An 18,677-nucleotide genomic window follows, 5' to 3' on the forward strand; every position below is an offset into this window, starting at 1 on the left:
CGGAAACGCCGTTTACCTTCCCGCTAGTAAGCGGTCCCTATTTATCTACTTGCACCCGGGGGTGCTTTCGAACTGCTAGGTTGGCAGGCGCTGGGACCGAGCAACGGGAGCGCACCCCACCGCGGGGATTCGAACCGCCGACCTGACGATCGGCAAGTCCTAGGCGCTGAGGCTTTTACCCACAGCGCCACCCGCATCCCTTGAAGTTTCCTTTGGGTCTGTTACATTTAGTGGTATGTGTGTGTGTAAATTCAGGCTGCTTCTCTATTTTAGCACAGTCCAGATGATATTAAAAATCCATTTTTAAGGAGTATTGATCAGATGATGTGTAAGGAGAAAGGATGAATGTATTTTGAAATGATAGTTGGAAAGGTTATTTTATTGGGAGCAGCAATGGTTGGAGGAAAATAGAGGGGACATCTGGGGGTGGAAAGTCAGCTTTTAAATTTGTATTGAATTTGTATTAATTTAGTGACAATTTGTTATAAATTGTGGAAAATCATAAAAATAATTAGCAAAAAAAAAAAAAAAAGGAGCGCTGATCTTCCAGAAGAAATAAACCTTTGGAATCATACCGAAACTGATGAACAAACAGAAACAGCTGCTAAATGTCCTACAAGCCAGCCTGAGATTCATTCCAATTACTCCATAAAATGTACCTCCGATGTGCGCTGCAATTTGGTTTTTTTGTTTTATGCCTGCTGCATGTGCCAAATGTTATTTCCTCTTGGTTTTCACCTCCATATCTCCAAGACCCTTCTAATTATTCCTATACACTAATAGCAAATTCATTCTCCCAATATCCTTACGGAGCCCAAACAGTGCCAGTCATGTACAACCCTAAATAGGGGAAACCCCTAAAATAGCCCAACGAGGTATTAGCATGCTCACAAAATTCTGACTGTTGGAAGAGGGATGGAAAACCTGGGGGAGGGGAATGGAATGGAGTATTGCGGAATTGGGCATGGCTGGCTGAAACCAGGAGCACTTAATGCTGCAATGTTTCATTGCAGATCCCACTTGTTTTCAGATTCATTATAAAAGCTGGTGAGAGAAAATAATGGGTGAGAAAGTCTTATTGGAACACTTTCGGATGTTGCTGGCCATTTTGTGTCTTCTGACTGAAGCTCAGTCAGACTGTTCATTAAAACTGTTAGTGTTTAGCATTGCTCATTGAACCCATCTTCTTAATCTACAATGCTTCTTTAGTTATAACATTTCCACCTAAACAAAAATGTTTCTGTCTATTTTGAACCGTAATTACTTTTTCTTTCCTAGGTGAATCAGACTTCTTAATGAGATTGCAAATAACCTTAATATGAGTGTTTTGCTAACTTTCCAAAAGCTAATGTAATCAGTAATGTACATTGTCCTTTGGACACTGTTCCCTGTTTTTTCAGTTTTCCATTACCTTGCTTCTGAAAGGTTTAATTATACGTTGCCTTTTAGCTTCACTGCCTCAGTCATCTACACACAGTCATCTACATACATAGCCTCAGTCATCTATACACATAGCATTTTTGAAGTTTACGAAGTCCAGAAGGTGCTTCAATAATTTGCAGAAATTGCAAGTGCTCAGTCAGGAGGTTGCCTTTGATACTTTCCAATTTCAAAATCCCATAAGATCACATATTTATGCTGTATTAACTATTACCTAGTGTGTCCTTTATAGTTCTTTTAAAAAAACCCAACTTAGATGCAAAATACATTTTTTTCCTCCAAGCAATGACCTTCCCCACCACCATAATAAGAGCAATAAGCACAGTAATCTTGATATCGTCAGTATACTTAGTATTCTTAATATTCTCTGTATTTCTAACACTTCTAGTATTTCTAACACTTTATAAAGTTTTGATTTCCATCCTTATGTTAATGATAAGACTAGATTACGCTTATGGTTATTTAGTAGTTTCCTCTTATTTCTTTGAACTTGTACTTAATTTGTGCTTAACTCATGTCTCTATGTCCTCTTCAGTTTGCTTGTTTGGGTTTTGTTTTTTGTTTTGTTTTTTGTGTATTTTTTCATTCGAAATTAATAATTAAAAAGAGCTATGAGCACAGAATGGTGTGGGGTTTTTTTTTTTTTTTTTGCATACACTTGTAAGTTTTTCAAACCCTGACTTTTCTCTTTCAGCTGTTGCCAAGCACATCCTCACCTTATAGACATTCACTCTCTTGTTTTGTTCCTCTCTCAGGTCTGGATGTGTGGAGGAGGGATGTTTGACGTTCCATGTTCTAGAGTGGGGCACATCTACAGGAAATATGTCCCTTACAAAGTCCCATCTGGCACCAGCCTAGCAAGAGTAAGTAACTTATGTTCTGAGGTTCATTCAGCTGTGAGACTTGACCGTATAAAATGCTGTCCAGGAAACCTGTAACCCAAAACGGAGGCTCCCTTCAAACACCACATTCCTCATCTACCAAACTTTAGGAGCACCAGGAACAAGGGATGGTCTCAAGAACTCCTTCCATTCCTTCCTTCCCTCTCACGTGCAGTTCCAAAGACAATTTCCTAATTTCCCCAAACCACACTTTGCTATGACATCCAAACAAGCAAGCTACGGGGTGAGCGATCCATTACACAGGAAAAGCGAGGGGAATCTACAAACCCCACATGGTTGGCCAGTGTGGGGAAAAGGATGCTGGATTAGGTGGGCTTTTTAGTCTGGTGGATCAGGGGACTTCTATGTTTGCCCATGATCACCAACTCATAGCTGTCCGATAGCCTTCTAAAAAGAAGACAAGGACCTCTGCCTTCCTTCCCCGTAATTCAAGCACTGGAACAATCGATCCACCCCGATGGCACCCCGTTTGTCAGTTTGAACAACATGGTAAATGGTGGTTTGAGGAAACCAGCTCATCTACTAAGCCACAAACAAAGTAGGAGGACAGATCTCTTGTGCTTGTTACACTTTCACAATCCTCCAAGGCATGATTTGTAGGATTGGGAATTAATATTGCCACTGTCTTCATTTTTTTGGAGTAGCTAATAAAAAATATAATCTGCTTTTGCAGAGGAAAATGCCTATTTTGGATAAAAATGCATTGCTGCAAGATCTGATAATGTAGGCCAAATTTGCCATAAGTACCTTGGAAGGACAAACAACTCCATTTATTGCTTGGAAGCTCTTCAGACATAATTCTGAGGAGAGTTCAGCTTCAGCAGAGGACCCACAAAGAAAGTCTGGCAAAGTGGTTCTCTTAGGAGAAATATTGTTGCAGGTATCTGCCTGGCCCTTCAACTTCAGGCTTGATAGAAGCATCCGTGGGACTCTAAGCTTAAGGGCCGATTTTAACATTACTCTTGCCGCTGACAGGAAATCAGTCAGTGAAATCAATTCCAGTTGGAAATAACAACCCTGGCACAGGTTGCTGCAATATATGAAGGGTATGTTGGAAATCGCCCTGAGTCAGCAAGCCTCATTTTGCTCTGATGCTCCCTTTGGTTTCAGTTCAAGAGGCAAAAGCTCAGCTGATTGACCAATCAGTTCCCCACATGCTCCATTTCCTGAGCCAACTGCCAAACAAAGGAGGCTCAGTTAACATGAAGAGATCTCATAAGGTCGTTTTATGGAATCAATGAATTGCAAGCTTACCGATTGATGCGTTTTCAAGAGCTCACATAGAAAAGGAAAAAGGAATCTTTTGTGGATTGCAGAAGGAGGTACCTTTGTGAGCCCATTTGGACCTTAAATGCTGACAACTGACAGGATAAGGAGGGGCAGAAGAGGTTAGGGAGGTGGCAAAACAGCATTGGGGGGAGGAGACACAGAGGAAAGTGGTGCACCATGGCTGTGGCCCATGTTTGGTGACTCTTTACATTCTGACTGAGTTCCATTTATTAGTAGATGTGGGCAATAACATAAAGGAGGAGGTGGATGGCCATATAAGGTCCCACCTTCCTGCCCACCCCAGGAAGAGGAACATGAGAAGCTGCTGTGACCAGCCCAATAGCAGGACAACGATGGCCAAGATGAGAAAGAGGTTCTTCCCTTTGTATCCTGCTGCCGCCGCCACTTCACATAGGACACAAGGAGGGAAACCACTGGTGCTGTCAGGGGGCTTCAGTGAAGACTTTTGTCTCCCAGGGCAAAATTTGTAGAGCCGGACCTGGTAGCTGATGCTGGACTTCGTCCCAGTCACTCACACCGTTGACAGAACAGCAGTGAGGCAACAAGTCCCCTTGAACTCAATGGGCATGCTTCTGAGAACACATGTATACAACAACAACAACGTCTTCTTGATCATTAAACTCGATCACATCTTCTGCTCCTGACACCTCCTCCTCCCAATCTGCTCCTTCTCCCTCCAACCACTCACCATCTACCACCAATCCCCTGGCTCTAAGCCTTCTTCCTCTGTGGGTTCCCTAGGGGGCTCCCCAGCAGGTGTCTCCCACCATTCCTCAGCGTCCAGCCAGTCTATGACATTTGTGTTCTTCCAAGTCAGTGCACATGCCTGCATCTTCGGGGCAGGTGCAAGGACAACCTGCTCCACCCCTGCCCTGTCCCATTATGCTGCAGCAATGCTGCTGCCAGGAGACCAAGTCTATGACTCCTCTCTGCCAGCCACACCTTCCTTTCCTGAGAGCGCCACAAAACCTAACACCGACACTGATGGGCTCAGCCCTTTTTAATCAATGAACCCAATTCTCTCCTCCTCTTCAGATCTCACTTCTTCAGCAATGCTTTTCCTAACTTTCTTCGGCCCCTCCTCAAGTATACAATGCCACCTCCTCCAGATTCAACTTGGCTTCCCCAGCCCCCTTTGGGTTTTTTGCCACTTTAGCATAGATGATTGGCTTTCTAGAGAAGACCTCCTTCATTCACGGGTTCTGCGCCTAATGCTGGTGTGTTAAATAACTGGTAAATGGTAGCTGTGTCTATCCTTAAGTACCTAAGCTAGGAGCGACTGGCAAATTGCTAAATAATACAGCACATAGTATAATTTTATAAATGTGCTTAAGAGGGGGCAAACTTCTGCAAGGGTATCTCTGCAGTGGCATCCTCATGAGGTTTGAAGAATTCTGCATTTCAGTGATCCGGAACAGATGTGCAGCTGGGGGAGGGGTGCCATGCGCTTTCTAGTTTCTGTCCCATTTGCCCATACTGTCAAAATATGACGGCTCAGAAATTTCTCAGAAGGATGAACTTGTATTGTTTCTCATAAACAAACAAACAAAAACTCCTGCCATTTAAGAACAAGGACTCCTGAGCTATCATCTCCTAAACAGCTCTAATTTCACATACCCAGTTCCTGCTGGCATAAATGTTTTTCTTTCTGTTGTGGAGACAAAGCAGGTGGTAACCTATCTTGCTGTGCCAGCTGAAATGTGCTCCATTTGTTCTCTATCTCGCTCCCTTTGTATTCAGATAAGTCTTATTGGTTCTGAGACATCTAGCTTTGTTCAGATGCTCGAAGCACAGCAGATTAATCAAATTCAAGAGAGGTGCTTCTAAATGAATGTCGGAAGCAAATCACAATGGGAGAAGTCATTCTAAGCAGAAACATTATCTTACGCCACAGATTATGAGATGAGTATTGCTCTTCATCTTCTCACAGAAGATACCCTTCAGTGCTCTATGACTAGTACTCTATTAAACAGCTAGCGTCGCCGAGGTTGCAAGTTCTGCTTTTGAAGTGGGGTTGTATGGGACACGTCCACTCTCAAAATATCCTCTCAATGAAACCTTGATTCGGGAGTCTGATCAAAGAGAAAAATAAAATATGAAAATGTACTTCCATCTAGTGGGGAGAAAACAGAGGAAACAACAATACTAGAGTAACGCTTGCAACCTCCTGTTTTTAGAACATGTGGGTGCTTCTTCAGATTAGAGGTGAACTGCAGGTAATTCAGTAAATGACACAACGAATCATATAATTGAAAAGTTGGAAGGGGCCACAGGGATTATCTAGTCCAACCACCTGCTATGCAGGAATCCTTTGCCCAACGTGGGGCTCAAACCCAAGACCCTGAGATTAAGAGTCTCATGCTCTACCTACAGTTTTTGTAGAGCCCTTCCTAGACTGGAGATAAAATAATATGGAGCCTGCTGGAAAAGAGAGCATGATTCAGGAGCCCTGAATAGGAGCAATCCACACTGCAACATTTTATTTCAGCTCCCACTTGTAGCAACAAGCAGAGGCGGTGGAAGGGGGGACGCGGTGGGTGCGGGCCGCCCCGGGTGTCACCACTGAGGGGGTGACACAATGGCACTCACCGCAGGGCCTGCAGCGCTCCTGAGCCACGTGTCTCTCCTGAGAGAGATGCGGTGGCTTGGGCACGCACAGGCTCCGAGCTGCCCAAACGGTCCACCTGCTGCCTCCCCCCCAGCTGTAGGGCGGCTGAGTGGGAGGAGGCAGGCATACTCTAGAGGCCCCGTGGTGCGTCCCACCCCTATGGGAGGCTTGCCCCGCCCCTCGGTGAGCTGCTCCAGGCGCCTGAGCAGCTTCTTCCGCCGCTGACAAGTTAGCAGTGTGTTGATGAGGCAAAACAGAAGTCTGTCTCCAGATATTAGTTTTGCAAGCCCAGGAATATATTGGGCTTTTAAGGGGGAATGTTAGGACATCGGATTATACTCAGTATTATCTCTTTAGAAAGAACTTCAAACTCCTACATATTTCCAAATGGAAATGATGTGGAAAATCAACCCAGGCAATCAAGCAACAAGCAAGAGAGATATCTGCAGTAAGATTCCATGGAAATAATTAAGTGAGCCTTTACTGTATCTCGTTAATTAAATCCCTTTCAGTAATTGCACTGAAGTTTCTGCGGGGGTTTTTGTTGTTTTTTTAAAGGAAGAGAGAAGCCATCAGTCTGACTTTTATCAGGCTCCTAAGAGCAATTGAATGCAAAAGGCTTCCATTTGCTTAATGCACAACCATCCAAAGCTAGATAAGGGAATGGCGTATTGTAATTGTGTGTGTGTGTGTTATCAGTGCTAATACTTAAGCGGGAAGAGATGACTGACTCTTGCTTTCTGCTGCTCAGAACCTGAAGCGCGTGGCAGAAACGTGGATGGATGAATTCGCAGAGTACGTTTACCAGAGGCGGCCCGAGTACAGACACCTCTCCACCGGCGATATCTCAGCCCAGAAAGAGCTTCGCAAGCACCTGAAGTGCAAGGACTTCAAGTGGTTCATGGCTGCGGTGGCTTGGGATGTCCCTAAATATTTCCCTCCGGTGGAGCCACCACCTGCATCCTGGGGAGAGGTGAGGAACATTATCGAATATGAGCCAGTTGCTTCAGGTGCTGTCGGATGCAACACTACATTCCCTGCGAAGTGGCTGCTATGGTGACAAAGCATTCACAAAATTAGTTCCAACTTCTGTGGCCAAAGAGGTCAGTAAGGGAGCGGGTAGCAGTTGGAACCACCACAGTAGCCGTGGTTGATGTAAGAAACCTTTTGCCTGTGACCCTTTATAATTATCTAAGCAGTGTCTAGCAGCACCGCACTGTGGACGCACATGCGAAAATGTTTTCAAAATGCAAAGATCCTTGTTGCCATGCTAATAATAATAATAATAATAATAATAATAATAATATGCTGCCTATCTGACTGAGTTGCCCCAGCCGCTCTGGGTGGAGCTGCAGAGCCATCCTCTATTGGAGTGTAATTACTATTTAACAATTGTCTTTTATGCTTTTAAGCATTTTGTGTTGTTTTAATTTGTGTAATTTAAGCCACCTTCAGTCCTGTTCTGGAGAAAAGGCAGGCTATTCGTATTATTAATAATAGTAATAATAATCTTGACACTGCTGATTATCCAGGCAGGGCTGGGGCAAATGCACTGGCGAGAATGCCAGATTGGTGGCATACTTCCCACCTGCACACTCATCCTGCCCCAGTCTTGCTTACCATGACTCCATCCTGTCCAGATAACCAGCAGTGACACCAGTATCAGGAGTGCAGCTCTACCTCCCCACTCCTGACATGCGCTGCTACTGATGGATTGGTGACTGCTGTATGTATTGTTGCACTGAGTTCTGTGCCACTTCTGACATTTGAACCATACAATATTTGTGTGTGTGACAGTGTGTGTGTGCAAATGGCAGCTTGGCTTCCCAGTTTTCCTATCCCCCGTTTTCTCACATTTACACACAACAGCAACACAAACACACACATTTTGCCTTTCTCCTTGCAAAACTCTGTCTGCTGCAAATGAGTGATTGATTGGCAGCATGTGTTCTTGCAAAGGCTAAACGTGAATTTTGAACATCACCAAGTGTACCCTTGAAGCAACCTGCTATTTTGGGTTTCTTTGTGCCTCCAGCCATGCAGTGCTGGAAGGGAATGTGGTGCATCTGGCCTTCTGTTTTGCCTTTTCATCACTCGAAGCAAATGCGGAAAGTCAGATGGATTTGCAGAGGGGTGCAATGTGAAAGAAAGTCACTGCTTGGTGAATTCGTTGCTAGCTATTTTACACTTGGGCCTGTGTTCTGGCTGTGATTCTGTGGCCACAGAATTTGTATTCCTCAAAATCTCACTAAAAAAAACAAGGACACTATCCACCTTTGCATGGATGCAACCTCTCACATCTGGAGGATTGGCCCAGAGCTCACCAGAGTCCCCTTCACTGTCTCCCCTTTCTGGACTGACTTGTGTCAATTGTAGTCTGCTGGCCATTTTATAGGCTTTTGGTGCTCATCCAACTGTTGGTCTTCTTCATCTAGCTCTTGGGGCTTCTCCAGATGGCCTATATATTGTGCATTCATACCGGTTTGCTGACAAAAAGCTTATGTGAAGTTTAGACTGTCTTCAGAATACTTTCCAATTTGTTTGCAGGGCACTTGGATGACTAAGCATTCATCCTTTTATTCAGGTGTTGGTTGTGGTGGGCCATTGTGCATCTTCCCATTAGACATCTCACACTTTTCAATGTGTTTCCCCATCACTTTCCTAACCGCAAAACGTCTGCTTCTCTTTTAAAGTGGATTAGTTGTACTAGGGCAGGCATGTCCAACAGGTAGGTCACGATCTACTGATACATCACGGGGTGTTCCTGGTTGATCTCTGGCCCCTCAGCGATCTCCTTACAAAAAAGCAAAAAACAAACAAACCCCAACTTTGGCGTCCTAAAAAAAGCTCCACAACTTTGGGTAGATCACTGCCAGCCTTTTTATGACAATGGGTAGATCACTGCCAGTTTTTTTATACTGTGAGTAGGTCACAGACTATTGGGAGTTGGACGTCCCTGTACTAGGGCAACAGAGCCCTTTGAGCCACTTGAACTGTGCAGACCTACATTTATGATATGTGCTTGAATGCGTTCTGCAAAACAAGGGCAGTCAAGACACACCTTTACTCTTCCTCAAGCTCAGGCTATTCTCCCCATCTGAATACAGATCCTCACTCAGCCTCCTTCGGACCTAATAGCTAACCTAACAACCCTATCGAGGGCCAATAGTGCCAAGTAACAAAATGCAGCTAGGATTGTTTTGGGGCCTTTTCATTCTCTGGACCTTACCCTGTTCCTTTTCTCTTCTCTTGCCATCAGTGATTCCCAAACTCATTGTGATGAATAAGCAAACCCACTTCCTGGCTTCTCCAAACTTGCCTAAATCTGAATGAAAGCAAAGCACGCTGCTTTAGTCTCATCTTTGCAGACAACTTAACTCATGAATCTCATGAGGGGCGTTTGGGGAAGAGGGTTGTACCACAGTGACATGAAGGTCCAAAAGGGAGAACTCTGAAATTGGACCTAGCAACAAATGAAGGAAAGAATCAAAGTATTAGAACTGACAAAGCTCCTTTGCTATGACATTAGTTTCAGAGTCGACACCGTGGCTTTAATGACCCCATCTCAGCCCATCGGCTTGCTGCATTTATGGTGGCATAAAGGCAATGGTTGAAAAAGAACCTCATCTGAAATGCTGCACCCTCTCTTTGCCTGTCAAATTCCCTCCAGCAAACCTAATGTCCTTCTGAATTCCAGAGACATTGTTTTATCTGTGCCTGAGCTTCTGTTCCCAACCCCTTTCTTCTTCTTTTTATGGCTTCTTTCTTTTTACGGCTTGCACAAAGGAATCTGTGTGTGCGTGTGTCTGCTTTAAAAAGTTACTAGATATCAGTTGGCTTAAAAGGCAGCTTATTGCTAGGCATTGAGCCTGTAGATGCCGGTTTGTGAAGTATGCACTGCTCTCTTTCTCTGTCTCGCTAATCACAGTAGCTATGTCTGTTCAAGCGATATGTGCGCTGCTTTAAATTTAAATGCACAGGGCAGCCTTCCTTCTTTTGTATTCTGCACCCTTGAAAATCTTTCAAACGCTCTCCAGTTGCAACACAGCCACTCGAGCATTCAAGTCACTGGGGCTTTGCTATGCGAAAGGCATTTGGTAAATTTGTGGGGCTTGGAAGCCTTTTATGATGCTGTATTGAACTGTGGCGACCCTAACAAGCAAGTCAAGGCACCGACTTTGATAGTCAAGGACAATACACTATTTGAACAGAACATTCAATTGAAAAGCATTTCTGACTTGATTTGCTGTGTGTTCCAGACACTAGAGATTGCTTCATTTAGAAGCTTCAGCCCTTTGCTACATCCAGCATCTGTCATTGTTAAATGCTGCTAGACTGCTGCCCTGTATTTTTCTAATACCATGTAAACTTGGTTTTCAATTAATCTCATCAGGGTGGAAAACAGTCATGGACCTGTCAGTTTGATTGACCAATTCATGGCTAGATCATTGCTTGAAAATGGAGCTTGAGTTGATTGCAACTAGCCATCCCAGTTTTCAGATTACTACTGCTAGGATTTATCACATGAATATACCACACTTTCCCCAAGGAGACTATTTCTCATGATGATCTTGGGAGGTGGGCTTGACTGAGAGATGATGAGAGGTTCCTCAGGTCTCCAGTTTTGTCAAATGGATGGATTTCTCTGCCCTCTTGCTGCAGTTTCTAAGAGCTGCATTAAGTGGACAAATGTGATCTCCTTTTCATGAAACGGATTGAAATTCTCTTCTAGTTACTGAACAGGAAGTATCATTTACCCTCTCATGTTATGAAAGGTTTTACATGCAAAGGGCAATTCCTCTTAAGAGTGTGTGTGTGTGTGTGTGTGTGTGCGCGCGCGCGCGCAGTGGTACCTCGGGTTAAGAACTTAATTCGTTCTGGAGGTCCATTCTTAACCTGAAACTGTTCTTAACCGGAGGTACCATTTTAGATAATGGGGCCTCCCGCTGTCACCGCTGCACGATTTCTGTTCTCATCCCGAAGCAAAGTTCTTAACCTGAGGTAATATTTCTGGGTTAGCAGAGTCTGTAACCTGAAGCGTCTGTAACCTGAAGCGTCTGTAACCCGAGGTACTACTGTATATGGATCATATGGATGTCCAGATTGACCCTAGGAATAGCTATGCATATAACAATCTTGTATTCATCATAGGGTGGCCAGATGCAAAAAATAACAGGATCCTTTCACCTTTAATAGTTGTGCAGAAGAGAGAACTTCAGCAGGTGTAGCTTGTATGGCAAACTATACCTGCTGAAAGTCTTTCTTCTGCACATCTATTAAAGGTACAGAAGCCCCATCCTCTTTGGCCACCGTAATTCATTGATAGGAAGTGACTCTTGAGAGTGGGATTGAGCCTTTAAAATATAACATGAGAAGTAGCCATGACTCATTCTGCCACATGTATTTTAATCGCAAACCTTGAAAGCTTTTTTTGCTGCAGCGACACAGTTCATAAGATCCAGAAGCAGCTGGATGATTTTAGTATTTAAAAGTGCTGGGCTATAAGGATAATTCATTCATATTTCCATCTCATCGAAGTGAAGCCTTTCACTGCTGCCGCCACCGGTAGCCTGACACTCCTGTTTTTCTTTCCCAGATCTTTTTCATTTTAAATTAAAGCAAATTTGCTTAATTAGGACTGTAGTTGGGGTGCCAATAACAGATGAAAGGGCGTGTGGCTCTCACTGTGTGATTAGCAGGCTGATGTTGTGGGTCATTATTTTTAAATGTAGAACACTCATTTATAGTTATTGCATCCATTCCCCACCCCCGAAGAGTTAATGAGAGAGATTTAAAATAATTAAGGCGTTTAGAGAGACACGTTGAGAGGTTTTCAGGTCATCTGGAGGGGGATAAGCCTGCCCTCTAATAATAAGGCTATGCTTAAAGGCTGCGCTCCTATACACATTTACCTCAGAGTAAGTGCCACTGAAAACAATGTGACTTTCTTCCAAGTAGACACGTATAGGATTGCATTGGAATGCCATATACAGGATGGGAAGGCAGGTGTAAGATTGTTCTGGCGCCACCCACTAATCTTCCCTTTTGGAGTTTTTACTTGGAAGGATGCAGTTCACCTGCCTGGTGGCTTCTATACTCTGGTTGTGGCAGAGGCCAGAATCTCTTTTCCCCACACTTCTGCTGTCTCAGGACATCCAGCACTCAGGGTAGTGTTCTTTCTGGCTGTGAACTGGGGAGCAAGCTCTGTGCAGCTGCTCCTTCTCTGATTGATGGCTGGGGCCAGGCGAGTCTTCCTCTTGCTAGAGTCTTCTTGTGGCTCTTTTCCTCTGAGCAATGGCAGAGGCCAGAGTGGTCTTCCCCCTGCTTCTGAAGTCCCAGGGCAAGGAAATTAGGTGGCTTCTTGGGTTCCTTCCATCTTTACAAATGGATTTCTGCTAAGGATTCGGTTTGCATTTAAAGGGGAATCTACCTAATTTATACAATTCTGAAACAATACGCAAACCTGTTGAAATTTGCACTTCTTCAAATTTTGCAGGGCACCTCTATGGCTGTAGCTATTTAACAACCTGCATGTTGAGCATTCTCAGAGGTTTGTAGCCATGCTAATCTCACTGAATGAGTGTCTGGGTGCTCTTGGCCTTAATTTTAAATCCAAATATTGCTGCTGATGACACTAACAGTATGCCTGCCAATTTCCTAAATGTCATGATTGTAGGGAAATAACACCACCCATATATTGGCCTCTCATCTATGTTAGATCTTATCTTTGCTCACAGTATGTTGTGAGCTGGATGACCTTGGGAGGTTTCCATTAGGCATGGGAGGGGCATGCAGCCCAGCAGATGTTGATGGAGATAGGAGTCCAACAAGATCTGCAGAGTCACAGGTCCCCCACTCCTGCTATTAAGAATATTTGGATATGGAGCCTTTCCTTTATTCATGTGCTGGATCAGTTTCCATCCATCCATCCATCCTCTGCAAATTTGTGATTCCTCCATTCTTGTTCTGTGCAGCTGGTACTCTGTGCTAATCAACATTGACAAAAATGAACGAGAGAGTCTATGCTTGTATTTATTTATTTTTTTAGTTGGCTCTCTGTTTTCATGGACGTGCAGCATCTTAAATGAATGTGCCCCCATCTCCTTAATGCTGGCTGACAACAGGACATGCTTACACGGTTTTCCACTCAGCATTACAGAGCGGCAATCCTTCATCTCTCGCCAGCCATATGTCTTGCAAAAGTAGTCCCCAAGGTGGTGCCAAACAGCTTGCATTTCTTGCGCATATCCGTGCAAGCTGCTGTCGCAACTTGGGCCACTTCAACTTTGCCTTGGCCTGGAATACTGTCAAACCGCCATTCCTTACCTGGGTCTTAGGAGGTTTCTGTTGAGATAGTGGCAAAACCCAATGAAGTCCATGCGTGTAATTACAGAACCAACCTGACCCCAGCTGCTCTTGCCACTGGACCACAATATGCTTCTGACCCTCCGATATGGTTAGTCTGCAAGTTATAAGGCTAATTAAGCACCCAACAGTGCACAATAATTACATATTATATTTACATATTATAAATATTTACATATTATAGCAGGGATGAGGAAGGTTGTTTTTTTCAGCCAGAGGGCTGCCTTCCCTTCTGGGCAGTTCCTCAAGGGCCATAGGCACTCACATGCCACACTGTATCCTCCAGCCAAGCAAGCAAGAGGCACTACTTGAGCTCAAGGGCATCTTCCAGCCACGCAAAAAGACTCAAGAGTGTGACGCAGGGCCAATGAATTGGGTGGCCTGGGGAGCATTCCCAGGGCCAGATACAGAGGCCGGGGTATGGGCTGCTGGATCTGAGGCTTCCCAACCCAGCAGCAACACTTGGTGTTCAGAAGGCAGGCGAGCAATGCCACCTTACCTGCGCTGTCCCAGCAACCACTACTGACCCTGGTAAGAGTGGCATCTACCCACTTTTTGTTTCTGGTCACACCCACCACTGTTGTGCAGCCCCCAGAAGATTCCACACAATGGCATGCAGCCCTTGGGGTTATCCACCCCATCATGCCCAGGCGTTATGATAGCTTCCATCTTCCTTTTAGTACCGGCAAGAGATAATTCACCTCCTGCAAAGCAAAGCAGGGGGGAATCCAAGGAGCAGCTGCTGGCATTCTCTAGGATGACATAGGAGCAAAGCATCCAGCAGTGCTAAGCAGATTTGTTCCTAAGTAAATGATAGATGTTGAGAGAGTGCAACTTATGTGGTGACTTCAGAAGCTCAGGTATCGAGATCTAAGTAGTGCTGGTTCACTGTTTATACTGCATTTTTTTTTAAGATTTGCCTTGAGACAGTCTTTAAACCTCTTTTGTTGACCACCAGCATTATGCTTTCCATTTTTAAGTTCGGAATAGAGTAGTTGCTTTGGGAGACGATGATCAGGCATCCGCACATGAAACCAATGTCCCCACTGTGGAAGGACGTGTGGATCCAGAACTGGCCTCCACTCATTGTTGAAACCGTGTTTATGGAAGACAATCTTACTCGGCTACGAGTGATTGCCAAAAAAGAAGTACAGTGGTACCTCGGGTTACATACGCTTCAGGTTACATACGCTTCAGGTTACATGGTCCGCTAACCCAGAAATAGTGCTTCAAGTTAAGAACTTTGCTTCAGGATGAGAACAGAAATCGTGCTACGGCGGCGCGGCAGCAGGAGGCCCCATTAACTAAAGTGGTGCTTCAGGTTAAGAACAGTTTCAGGTTAAGTACGGACCTCCGGAATGAATTAAGTACTTAACCTGAGGTACCAGTGTAGTGCTGGTTCAAGTGACCATTGCAGCTCAAAGGCCAGTGTATATTTTCAAGTTTTTTTTAATCCAGTAGCACCGGATAAGTCAGAATAGAAGGGGATGAATCAGCCATGGATGCACCAGGTGAGAAAGAGCAATGAGACTAGCAACCGAATTCAAACCATCCAAGCAGGAAGAAGCTTCTTTTTGCCCAAAGGGAGGCAAGACGCCCTGAGGCTCAGCCAGCCAATGTAGCTCCGATTCCCTCCCCCATCCAGTTGTCTGCTATGGGGAAGCAGGCTTTGACAAGCCTCATTCCCATCACTCATTCACAGCCACTTGAGGCCCTGGGAAGATTCAGTCCAAAGCCTCGCCTGCTGAAAAGCAGGATGTATTCTTTCGCTGCTAAAGCTCCACAATCTTCCTCCACCAGCCCTCAGGCCCTTTCTCAAGTCTTTTATCTGGAGCCATCTGACAAGCCTGGGTCCAAAGACATCTTCATTACGTATCTGCTGACTGCTCTGTAAGCTTCCACACGTATTCATGGCTGCATCCAGCCAAATCTGCAGGGGATTTAATGCCGAAATAAGGATAAGTGCTGGGCTTCAGCTTAAGAACTTCTCTGATCTGTGATTGGTTCAGAAAGGAGTTCTTCTGACTATACTTTCCCTAGACATGTCTGGTTGCTAATGGAAAGCATAGGGGAGGCTTGTCCATTAGGGCCAGTGGAGCATTGCTCCACCAAGCTCAATCCAGCCTCCGCCTACTTAAAACTGGTCACGGTTTCCACCGACTATCAGCTGCCACTTCCTTAGCCTCAGGGGTGATTTGATAGAATTCAGCAGGGAGGAACAGCAGTGTAGCTAGCCGCTCGGGCACCTGGGACACCCGGGGGGGCAGGGCGAGCCGCCCATGGGAGCAAGGTGGGCCTGGCAGGGCACTCTGCCCGCCGCTTGCCTCTCGGCCGCCCTCCAGCTGAGGGGGAGGCAGTAGGCTAATGCGAGCCCCAAGCCACCTGAAAAGGCAGTGTGGTGGCTACAGGTGCCCAAGCCACTGCATCATTCCCAGGAGAGAATGTCGCCCTCTGGGTGAGTGGCACCCAGTGCACCCTGCCCCCTTCCTAGCTATGCTGCTGGGGAGGAAGTCAGAATTAGTTGGCACCAGCTATTTTTAGCTCCAGCTCTGCCTGCTCTTTGGTTCTGACCTACTGTTGGCCTCCTTGCCTTCCGCCCAATGGGAATGGCCTCCACTGGGGAAGTCTGATGGGCAAGCGGAACTTTGATCTTCCAGGTGTTACTGCTCCCATGTGTTCCTCATTCAAGTAGATAAGATTGTAGAACTGCTTATTTCTAGATCAGTACAGCAGCTGGTTAGTTTGGTTGGCCAGTGTATTACATATGTCAGGGATGGAAAACTTCAGGCCTGGGGGCCAAATGCAGTCCACCATTCCTCTCTGTCGGGTTCTCCCTAGGCCAATCCTGCTCCAGTCCTTCCTGCAACAGGCAGGAGAGAGTGGCTCATGCTCATTTTGGTCCTTCTGAGTCTCTGAAAACAAGAGGGAGGGATCTGCCTTCTCTTATTTGGTTATTTAAAGTGCCATCACTGGGAGAAGCAAAGCGCTGAACTCTCTCCAGGCAGAAGCCATGGAGGGTGAAAGGGCAGAGGATCAAGCAGCACAAAGATAGTCTGAACAACTCAAAGCCCAAAAGGCACAAGCATCCTCCCCCTACTCTCACTTTCTCCCAAAACCTCTCATTTAACAACACCCTTCCCCCTCTGCACAAAAGTGCACCAAGCATCACTTGTCAGAAAAAGTGAGAGACAGAGAGAGAGAGAGAGAGAGAGAGAGAGAGAGAAAGTAGGAGTTAGAAATGCTGGAGGAAAGTTTGAACTTTGACTCTGTTCTGTCCTGTGTTCACTTTTTCTGGTCTTGGGAGTAAATCCCACTGTATCTGAGAAGATGTATAGAATAGCGGCTGCAGGTGGTAGCCCCCACAAAGGTGATTTCCAAGGCCGTAGAGCTGGGGGACAAAAGCTTCACCAGTAAGAGCTGGGAGTGGCTAGAGGCACATGGAAACCAACTAGGCAATTTGCATCTGGCAAAGACATCCCTACCCTCTCTCTGCCCTCTGGTGTGGACAGACAGCAGGCTGAACGGAAACACATTGAAGTGCAATGCCGCATACAACGCTGTACACATTCAAATTGAAATACAACAAAACAAAAGCAACCTCACTGTGTTTTAAGCCAATAATGGGTACAAAGCCTCTGATTCATTCACATTCCTTGAAATCTGTTGATGATATTGACTAGGCAAGGTACTAAATCAGGGGTCTGCAACCCGCGGCTCCGGAGCTGCATGTGGCTCTTTTACACCTTTGCCGCGGCTCCGGGGCGGATACTAGCGAGGGGAGGAGGCATATTGTGCGCCCCGACACTCCCCACTGTGGCGGGCACTGTACTGGCTGTGACGTCGCATGGGGGCGGTGCGTGTGTTAGTCACGCACCATCCCGACGTCACCTTCCCGCCCGATTGCGGCTCCCAGTTTTTTTTTCTTCGGAAACGGGTCCAAGTGGCTCTTTTTGTCTTAAAGGTTGCAGACCCCTGTACTAAATCCTGATGATGCTGTTAATTCATGCTGAACAATGTGAATTTGTATAACTGTCAGTGTTTATGCATAATGACCAGTCTATATAGCAGCAGGACCAGCTTAAGACATTTGGTGCCTGAGAAATAGCAGCAAATGGTGTTCCCCTCCTGCCTCCCACTTAAAGTTAAGATGCATAGGACCCAAGGCTAGCCAAATGGCAGCTGGAACAGAAAATCCCATAAGCACCTCTTCCCCAAGGTGCTTCCCCGCGCAAAAAATTCACTCATTCGCTGAAATAAATAGAAACAAATTGAAAACTAAGCTTTTTCATGACCCCCCCAAAACCTGCTACCTGAGGCACAGTGCCTAATGGTAGGGCCAGCCCAGACTTACAGTAATTCTAACAGAGGTATCGGAGAACGGCTGGTGTCTTCATCAAACTGATTTAGGCTGTGCACAAGACACACACATCACAGAGGTAAATTATTCTCTTCCATTTCAGATTTCCAAGCTGCATTTCGGTTCATAATGGTGGTTGCTTAATTTTCCAGATTCGAAACGTGGCAGCAAACCTGTGTGTGGACAGTAAGCACGGAGGAACAGGCACGGAGCTGAGGCTGGACATCTGTGTGAAGGATGGCTCTGAACGGACCTGGTCACATGAGCAGGTATTTGGACCATCACATGGTTTTTCCTCTATTCCAAGATTGTAAAGGGCTTTCTCAGGCTAGTCCCTCTGGCTGACACCCCCCTTCCTAACACATTCATCATCTCCGTCTAGAATAGCACATGTACCCCCTCTTGCGCAGAGTCCTGAGCACAAGAGTTGTGATTTGTTATGAATAAGCTGAGGCGTCCAAAGGTCTCCTGAAACAGAAATGCTTCTTACATTGCTGCCAATGTGAATAGATTCCATACTAGTGTGTGTGGCATAATGTGTGGTCTGCTGGATAAATATCTGAGGCAAAATGATGGACTGTAGCAGAAGGTAGAGCACAGCAGACTTTGAACATTTGACAAATCCTTTCCTTTTATGTTTTGTTGAAATGAAATAGTACCACGTGCAAGCTGCAGTTATTTGTAAAAGCAGCAACGTCCCTTTGTTGTCAGCACT

General features: G+C 45.4%; 1 protein-coding gene and 1 long non-coding RNA gene across 7 annotated transcripts in view; one reads left to right on the forward strand and one right to left on the reverse strand.

The window, feature by feature from the left end:
- GALNTL6 (polypeptide N-acetylgalactosaminyltransferase like 6) overlaps positions 1–18,677 on the forward strand; it is a 451,848-nt gene that overhangs the window by 412,405 nt on the left and 20,766 nt on the right. For all 3 annotated transcript variants that reach the window (XM_077934169.1, XM_077934172.1, XM_077934170.1), the window contains exons 9-11: positions 2,196–2,303; positions 6,992–7,213; positions 18,115–18,231. In XM_077934169.1, the coding sequence (XP_077790295.1) occupies positions 2,196–2,303; positions 6,992–7,213; positions 18,115–18,231 (447 nt within the window). The remainder of the gene's footprint in view (positions 1–2,195; positions 2,304–6,991; positions 7,214–18,114; positions 18,232–18,677) is intronic.
- LOC144328882 (uncharacterized) overlaps positions 1–18,677 on the reverse strand; it is a 104,067-nt gene that overhangs the window by 21,260 nt on the left and 64,130 nt on the right. The window lies entirely within an intron of this gene.

Source organism: Podarcis muralis, chromosome 9 (assembly GCF_964188315.1).
Source record: "Podarcis muralis chromosome 9, rPodMur119.hap1.1, whole genome shotgun sequence".
Taxonomy (NCBI): Eukaryota; Metazoa; Chordata; class Lepidosauria; order Squamata; family Lacertidae; genus Podarcis; species Podarcis muralis.